Source organism: Trachymyrmex cornetzi, unplaced genomic scaffold (genome assembly GCF_001594075.2).
Source record: "Trachymyrmex cornetzi isolate Tcor2-1 unplaced genomic scaffold, Tcor1.1 scaffold64, whole genome shotgun sequence".
NCBI lineage: Eukaryota > Metazoa > Arthropoda > Insecta > Hymenoptera > Formicidae > Trachymyrmex > Trachymyrmex cornetzi.
In genome coordinates this window covers 218,689-227,478 of record NW_017299959.1, presented here as the reverse complement: position 1 = coordinate 227,478, position 8,790 = coordinate 218,689, and the positions used below count along the sequence as shown (strand labels likewise).

Here is an 8,790-nt window from a genome sequence, read left to right as displayed (position 1 = left end):
CTTTATTAATAATACTTTGATTAAGGTATTTCCCTTCGAAACAAATCAATTTTGGAGACGAAAAACGGCAGGAATTAAGTTTAACACCTAATAATATAAACAATTATCGATAATATTTAAATACATATAAATATTATTTCGCAAATTGCATTTTTTATTAATTACAGATATTGTTTAATCATCTTATGCCAAGAATATTTTGCATTGCAATCAACTTGAATTTCTTTCTCAGCGAAAGTTTGGGTTTGCTGATTGTTCAATATCAAGTATTTCTTCAATTTTCCTTTGGAATATCTCACATAATCTTGTTCAGCATGATCTATTTCATTATTATCAATTTCAGCTTTGTTCTCATTATAATTCTTACTCGGTGTCAGCAATATTCCGCTCCAATAATCTGAGTCGTTACAATCTTGCAAAGACGCTTGCGTACTAATCCCTATAATTTGCCAGGAATATTTAATGCTGCACCTTTTATACGAAGACTTATTATCTTCCATAATGGTATTATTTAATAAATCTTGCAATAAGGTATATGATGTCTGTGTGCTTGTTCCAATAATTTGCCAAGAATATTTTATCTTACAGTCATAAGGGCTTTTGCCATTCAACCCAGTAATTTTTGTTTCACGTGCGTTGTCATATTTTTTTCTTTGAGACGGTGACATCCAATCCTTCATTTCCCATGAATATTTTATGTCACTAATAATCTTATCTTCGTCCCCTTTATTACTTTTTATTGCATTTCTCTCATTAGCAGTATTGCCATTCTGAATTTTAACTAAACTGCAATTTGTGTTAGTGGATTTCAAATGAGATTGTGCAAACTGTGGGAAGTTATTTCCTGACAGAATATCATTCTCATAATGTAAAACATTTATTTCATATTCGCTGGTACTAGGATGCAAATGATTCGATGCTAAACTAGGTATTGACTTTTCTTTATTCATAATGTTTGGAAACGTTTTTTTATTTCTGATCTTTAAGCTTGACACTGACTGTGTCGACACCGTGGAGGTAGTATCTATGGTATCATAGAATGATTGACTTGGTGATGATACAACTGCTTTGCCCATAACATTATTAATTGGTGTTTCTATTTTTGGCAAAAGTGTAAACATGGCTTCGTGTTTTATCTGCCTTTCCTCTATCTGCGATAGATCACACTTCCTTGATAATTTTATAGATCTTGAACTTGCCTTGTGTAAATCTTTGTTTGTCAATGATTCAGGTTGCACAAGCACTGCATTGGGAAACTGTAATGCATTATACTTTTTCTTGCGAGAGAATCTCTTAGATGGATATGAGTTTTGCGAAGTACTAGTTTTTTTAATAATTGGAGAATCAGTCTTTCCAAAAATAATATATTTTGTACTTTGATTCTTGGGTTTCCAGTGACCAATTCTTCGTACCTACAGTTTCAAGTTTCAGATACAAATAAATATATACTAATGTATTAAACAAAATTTTTAGTATTTTTCAAGATTGCATTCAAAAGTATGTAATAAGACAAAGAAAAAGAGAAATATCTTCTAGAATATACAGATTTGGATTGACCTCGAGCGAGTTTTCCAAGGGATCATATAATGTATGCAAGGGTTTCTCTGAAAACAGCAATGCAGTATTGTTACTGTAGTGTTTTGCTCTCAGAATCTGACACCTGCTTTCTAAAAAGGACATGTCGCAGCTCTGCTTAAAAGGCACAGGTTTTACAATGGGAATCATTACATTTCTGGTATGCAGTATTACGTCTGGCCTCCTCTTATGTGAATTAATAATTTGTCCTTTTATCGAAGCAAAGTCTTCCATGTTAAACACTTCTATTAAAGCACAATTTTAGTAAAGTATATCACATATTAAAGAGCATGTGTCTTAAATTTTTTTATTGTTTCAATGCATATGTATATCTTTCATAATTATAACCTATAAATGTAAAACATTTTAATGTCGGAAATTAAATATACAAACAAATTAGTTTTACTTTTATAATGTATCACATTGCAAAAGTGGACTTAAGATATATAGACAATTGCGCACGCAAAATAAAATATGCTTATATAAAATATAATTTGAAATTTATAATTTAATAATACATTTTGTCATACTTAAATTATATTATAAGCAATATATGACGTTAAACGACAATTAATTGTGATAACATTTTATAAAGTCAATATATATCTTTAAAAATCTGATAAATGATTCATATCGAGAAGAAAAATATCGAAGAACGTATATGTCAGAGAGAGAAAGAGAGTACACATATATAATTTCGATATATACTCACAGAATAATAGAAATTAACAGAGATAATTAAAATCGGAACTTTGACAAGAATGGACGAGGAATTTAGAGAGCAACCGCGAATGATTTTGCCGAAAAATTATGACATTTGAAATGCACGAGTAATCGCGGATCTCCACAGGCAGTGCATCTTGTCGCACTGGACTGTTCTAAATATAACCAAGGCAAGCGTGATATCATGCGTGGACATGAAACAGACAATTACTATGCATCGTAAATCCATCAACTGTGTAATATTTAAAATTAAACGTATTACAGATTTCTGCATCATTTACCGAAATTTTGTTCAACATATTACATTACCGACGTTTACAAAGGTATAAAAAATATGGATTCGATAATTTACATGATTTGTGCAATAAAGGAATTGTTAATGTTTATATCACTATATTTGATAAAGTACATTTTCTCAATATATTATATACATTATATATTTAAACATTGTATAATACAATCCAATATCACATGAGCCTCCCTGATATTAAATAGTAAAATTAAAGTATATATGAAACAATAATACAATTATACACAAGGAATAATAATAATTATAACAATACAGAAGGACAAAAAGATATGTTAAGTTTTGATACCTCTTTTGCATTTTTTAAAGATCTCTCTCATCTAATTCTCAATAAATATACATTTATATCATATTTAACTTCACAGAAAGAACTTCATTCAAAATCTTAATTGGCATCTAAATCCTTTATCACAAATTTCCGTTTGCATTAAATAATATAAATACACTTTCTACATTAGACTATACGTATTATTAAAGTCGTCCACTATAAAACTTTGTTATACGCCGAATCTTACTAGAAATAGACAAATTGATTATGTGATAAAACGTGCCGAAGTGCGTGTGTATAATTTAAAGTTTCATAGAGAATTGTAGGCTGCGTGTAAGTCTTCGTTTCCAACAATTTTGCATTTTTCAGCAAAGTTAATTCTGTCGTTTTAAAAGTTGATCAATTTGCATTTTGTACATCTCCTTAACATCCTCGAGATCCAGTCGTAGCTCCTGATTCTCCTCAACCTTTTCGCCATACATTTGTAGCAACGCATCGTATCTGGTTTGGATCTCGTTAAGACTCGCGTTGAGTGCTTGTGCTTCCGCGACATTGGCGCTCAAATCCTCTACTTTCAAAGTTAATGTTGCTAATTCCGAGTTCAGTGCATCCCTCTCTGTATTTCGTCGAGATAATTCCCACTGAAGTTGCTGTATCTCACCTGGGATGAAAAGATTAAATCAAGATTAGTGACACTAAATAGCGAAAAATAAAATTAGCGATATCAATATACATGTACAATATGTAAGCTTACCATCTCTTTGTTTTAATTGCGCTTGCAAGTTCTCAAAGATTGACGTACTACTCGAACCCGTTATAATACTTTCATACGGTATTGGAGGAAATCTGCCGGAGTTATTATCAAATACTGAATCGCTAAACTGTAAAAAGCAAATTTTGCATTATGTAGTAATTGTCAATTGTAATTTCTATAGTAATTGTAAATCGTGATTTCTATACATACACCTGGCCAGGCACTATTTGCACTGCTGACGGATTCTTGTCCTATACTGAGAGTAGGGCTAAATCGTGATTCTTCGTCGGTATTTTGCTGTTGTTCCAATATTGCGTTATTTCTTCTCCGTTCTGCGTCAGTCGCTGCCTTTTCAACTGCCAATTTATTTTCTAGCGCGTTTATTTCTCTCTTCAGTTCCTGTATATAACTGGAATGTGTCTGCTCGAGAGTGTTTATCGCATCTTGATGTCTGCAATTTGAATTTTGTTAGAAATTGAATATTATCATATCTGAAAAATATATATCTATGTATTCTAAACGCTTACTCTTTATTTTGCTCTAATAATCTCTCGTTTTCTTCTTTTAATTTATCGTGAAATTCTTGCAATTTCATTCTTTCTTTCTTTTTTAAATTGAGCTTTGATTCTAAATGCGATTCTTTGGATTTCAAATTAACATTCTCTTCTCTCAGAAGACGATCCATCTCGATTAAATTCTCGTTTTTTGACTGCAATTCGATATTTTTTTCCGATAAAACCTTCTCCTGCTTCATGAAACTATTGGATTTATGTAATAAGTTCGCTTGAAGCTGTTCTATCTGTCTTAATAAAGGTTTTGTTGCTACTGAGACGGATTCAGAAAACTCTTCACTTCTAGCTTCTGCCGCTTCTAATCGTTTAAGTAATTCGTTGTTTTCGTGCTTGAAAAATTCTTCCCTTCTATATAATAAAAAATGGATAATATTAGAATTAAAATTACTTATATGATGAATAGTATAACTAATATGTATTTACTTGACGTGTGCTTCTTCAGCTTGACGGTATTTCAATTTTAAATCCTCCACTTGGGCAAACAATTGGCACGATTCCCCCGCGTTATCTACAGCTTCTTTTAATTCCTCTTCAGTGACTAGCAATTTTTTCTTTGTTTCTGCTAAGTCTCTATTACAGAGAAATTTTTATTATGTATATAAAACTCGTTTCATTTTAGAATCAATTAATAATTCTATACTTACACTTTTGCAGCATCCAAGCTCTTCTTAAAGGCCTCCATCTTATGCATCGTATTATCCAATTTTTCTTGTAACATTAGTATCTCTTTCTCTTGCTTCTTCGTTTTCGCTGTCAACGTGTGAACGGCTTCTATTTGACTACGCTCTACTTCCTCCTTCGCATACAACGATCGTTTCAATCTCTCCAATTCTGTATTTTGTTCCTCTATTTGTTCTCTAGAAAAATAATAAAGTAAAAATTGCGATAAATATAATTATCATTTGCTGTCATTTATTTTTAATATAATTAAAACAGCAAAAAAATATAATTAAAATACTTTTGACTCTTTATCATTGCATCAGTCTCTTTCTCTTTTATGCGCAGCTTTTTTATGATGTTGCTGTGTTGAAGTTGTTGTTTGCTGAGTTTTTCGCCTTCTTCGCGAAGCTCCTTTATAATTTCATCCTTCTCAGCATTTATGTTAGACATTTCCTGCGACGATAAACGCGAAGCCGCTTCCAACTTCAACTGATCTAAATTTTTTCTCAATTGATCACGTTCCCTTATCGCTTGCTGAAATTTCCTCTCCAGTGCCGACAGACGTTGCGTATATTCATCTGTGATTTGATTGATATTTTGATTTTGCTCCGCATGTTTTTCAAAATTCTCGAGCTGTCTGTAAAACATATCTGTTCATGATATCTGTTATTTGAAGATAGAATTATATTTTGAGACAATTACGACAATCTTACTTCATTAAATTTGTATTTTGTTCATGTAATTCCATATTTATCCTGCTTACGTCGATTAACTTTGATTCTCTCGCTTCTAAAATTTCGGTCATCTCCTGTATTCGTTTCAATAATTTTTCAATTTCCATATTTGTTTCATCTGATCCTACGCTGATTTCGCTCAATTCTCGAGAATGACCTCGAGTCTTTAAAGTTTTTGTTAACAAATCACCACCTTTATTCAATTGCAATTTCGCCGGACTCTGTCGCGATTGAGTCGAACTTGAATCTCCGTTAGGACTGTTGACAAATAATGTATCAAGTATTGATATATTGAATGTTAAATGCGAAATATATTATACTCGTACCTAGATATTATTTCGATGTCGCTCGATGTTGTAGTTTCTAATTCGTCTCCACTTGTATGTCCACTGGCTTGATCAGATCCAATTTTTACAAGATCCGAACGACTATAATAAAAGTAGATTTTAGATAAAAAAGTGGTTATAAATTTGAATAAAATATATGTAAATTAAATAATACCTTTCTGACGATATAGGCGAATTTTCTCGCGGTACTTCCGTGCAATCAGTCATTTCACCCTTTTCGACCATAGCATCAGCTAACATAGTCTTCACATAAGAACTAGTAGTTAAAGGCGTCTCTAGGATTTTAGAATCATTCGTACAGATTAATGTTGCGTTATCCTCCGAACTGCTCTCTATCAAGGTACCTTCCCTACTCGAATCGGTAGATATAAAATATTGGTCAGTATTACTCTCAATCATTTTTGTTTCTTCTAAGTTTTCGATTTGACTATCTGGATCCGGTGGTTCTATAGTGGTACTCATTAATTGGGAAAAGGTGGAAACGTCCGATTTCTCATTTACTCCTTCCAAATGATCCAATTTGCGAATTGGCTGTGTGGTAATTGGCTCAAGTGTCAGATGCAAATTATGTTTCTCTTTCAGTGAATCAAGACTTAAGTTTAGCTTGTTTTCCGTGCAAGCCTTTGTTGAGATTTGCCTATCATCCGGACATGAATCGTGCATCTTTATAGGTATCTTTATATCGCTCAATTCCATCTTATTTTTAGTATCCATTTGCTGTAACGGTTCAAATACTGTCATGACTGTACCTTCAGAAGCTGAAGTGTAAGAATCTTCGGCTAAGCTCACTTCGTCTGCCTCTTCTACGTCCGGTATCACCTCGACGCTTTCAGGGGAAGTTTTTGAGTTGTTTGTCGCGTCTGACAAATTTTTATTCGTGTCCAAGCTAGGAAACGTATTGGGTGACGGTGTACTATCAACACTGTTAGGATATGGACTGATGTTCAATGTTTTGATCTCCTCCATCGGAGATTCATACGGTGAGATGTCGGACGACGAAGCTTCCGCGAATTGATCTCTACTTGGTGGTTGTAACATGTCGGCGCAGTCAATGCATGGAGTAGCGCATTCATCTTCGTCCAGAACAGAAGATGAATCTAGATTTTTTTGATCTATTGGAGATAGATAAGGACTGCTGTCGCTCTTCCAATCTCCCAGGATCTCTACGGAGCTCGGTGACGTTACTAAACTGTCGGGCAGTATCTCAACCGATTCAGAATTTACCTTGATATCAATGACAGAAGGACTTAATGAATTAGTAACAGAATTAGGATCTGATTCCGGTGTGGTAGTGCAATCAGTGTTGGATTGCGAACCAAGTATCTCCACACTCTCCAAGCTCTTCTTATCGCTCTCGGAGGAAACATTAGGTACTTGGTGGAACACATTAGTGGGATTCAACGTATGATTGATATCGTTGCTTTCCGATGCCACTTCGTTGTCATATTGTCCTTCTTCTTCCCTATCAGGGCTTGTCGTAGAATCACTGTCGGTATTGTCCGCCATTGGCGCATAGTATACTTGTTCCAAATCTAAACTGGCACTTTTAGTCTTATCAGTACTAATAGAAACAACATTGTCTAGAGATGATTGTTCTGATAATATACAAGATTCTGACGTAGTTTTTTCATTAGATTCTTTAGATACGCTACGATTAGTATTTACAGATTCACTGGTAGCACTAGACTCTCCTTTATCTTCCTTATATACAGACTCATTCTTTGCTATTGCGGACTTTGAGTCCTTTGTCATTAATTTTTCAGGGGCAGAAGTAGAAAACACCATGCTGTGTTCATCTCGATTGGTAGTACTTTGCAAGGACTTGGAATGCTTGACAGTCTTCCATCCATTCCCGTCTACTTTTGCAGGTTCAAAAAACGAGCCTGTAAAGCTACCCCAAATACTACTCGAGTTTGGTTGTTTCTGTGGATTGCTGTCACGTTTGCTGGTCTCCTGTTCATTCTGTACTCCCCAACTAGTAAAAAAATCTGAAGTTTCCACTGCATGTGACTGAATCACCTTTGGTTCTTCTTCCTTGATATCCAAAGCCTTGTCTATGGTCTTTTGTGCTCCCTTCAAAGCAGACTTTGCCAAATTGGCAAATCCCGTGGCATCAAACCAGCTCATATTTTATGCCTACAAGAGAAACGGAATAAGTCATGAACTCTACTGTGTAAGATACAAATAAATACAATGTAACCTTTACAATGTGTAGAATATGCGACAAAAACAGAGTGCCTGCAAAATACATATATATAGCAAAGTTAAGTTAAATGAAGCCGCGCGTGTTCTTTAAGCCGACATAAACCGTCGATGGGAAATTAATGTCGCGACAAGCAGGAATGTTTCGGCTCTGAAAAATAAGCATGTTACCGCTCTGTTACGTGGCACTTCCTCGTGTTCCTTCCGCCTCGTGTCACCGCGATTTACGTACATGACATCCTCTGGGGCGACGATCGTGACGGTGAGACGCGGTCTCGGGATCGGTGACGGATCCTCCTTTTTCTCACACGATTGTCAAAATGTATTTAGCAGCCGACATATTCGCGAAGAGTGTCGTGCGTGCTGTCGCAGCTAGTGTTGTCAATCCCGTTTCTCGCGGTCTCCGTTTCCAACGGCTTTCCTTCCTCGCTCTGTTTGTTTATATTTTTCCTGATCTCCGCTGATCTTTCGGCCGCATTTCCTTGAGGATGCGAAATGCAACGTGCGATCGATCACGCAATACGCACAATCTAAACTTTACGATGTGAAAACATGAACATCAGAATTAGCTTTCCTTTCAATTGCACCTTCTGCACTTTTTTCATCTTCTCTCTCTCTCTCTCTCTCTTTCTGTTCTAACCTAAATGT

General features: G+C 34.7%; 1 protein-coding gene across 1 annotated transcript in view; it reads right to left on the bottom strand.

Moving 5' to 3' along the window:
- Tmf (TATA element modulatory factor) overlaps window positions 1-8,747 on the bottom strand; it is an 11,112-nt gene extending 2,365 nt beyond the window's left edge. Inside the window, exons 1-14 of the mRNA XM_018516490.1 lie at window positions 8,314-8,747; window positions 6,095-8,076; window positions 5,920-6,021; window positions 5,573-5,851; window positions 5,158-5,496; window positions 4,844-5,056; window positions 4,623-4,769; window positions 4,155-4,547; window positions 3,838-4,078; window positions 3,628-3,754; window positions 3,291-3,534; window positions 3,050-3,054; window positions 1,558-1,817; window positions 209-1,412 (exon numbers count right to left, since the gene is read on the bottom strand). Coding sequence (XP_018371992.1) covers window positions 209-1,412; window positions 1,558-1,817; window positions 3,050-3,054; window positions 3,291-3,534; window positions 3,628-3,754; window positions 3,838-4,078; window positions 4,155-4,547; window positions 4,623-4,769; window positions 4,844-5,056; window positions 5,158-5,496; window positions 5,573-5,851; window positions 5,920-6,021; window positions 6,095-8,067 — 5,527 coding nt within the window. The 5' untranslated portion in view covers window positions 8,068-8,076; window positions 8,314-8,747. The remainder of the gene's footprint in view (window positions 1-208; window positions 1,413-1,557; window positions 1,818-3,049; window positions 3,055-3,290; window positions 3,535-3,627; window positions 3,755-3,837; window positions 4,079-4,154; window positions 4,548-4,622; window positions 4,770-4,843; window positions 5,057-5,157; window positions 5,497-5,572; window positions 5,852-5,919; window positions 6,022-6,094; window positions 8,077-8,313) is intronic.
- Between the last annotated feature and the right edge of the window lie 43 nt (window positions 8,748-8,790).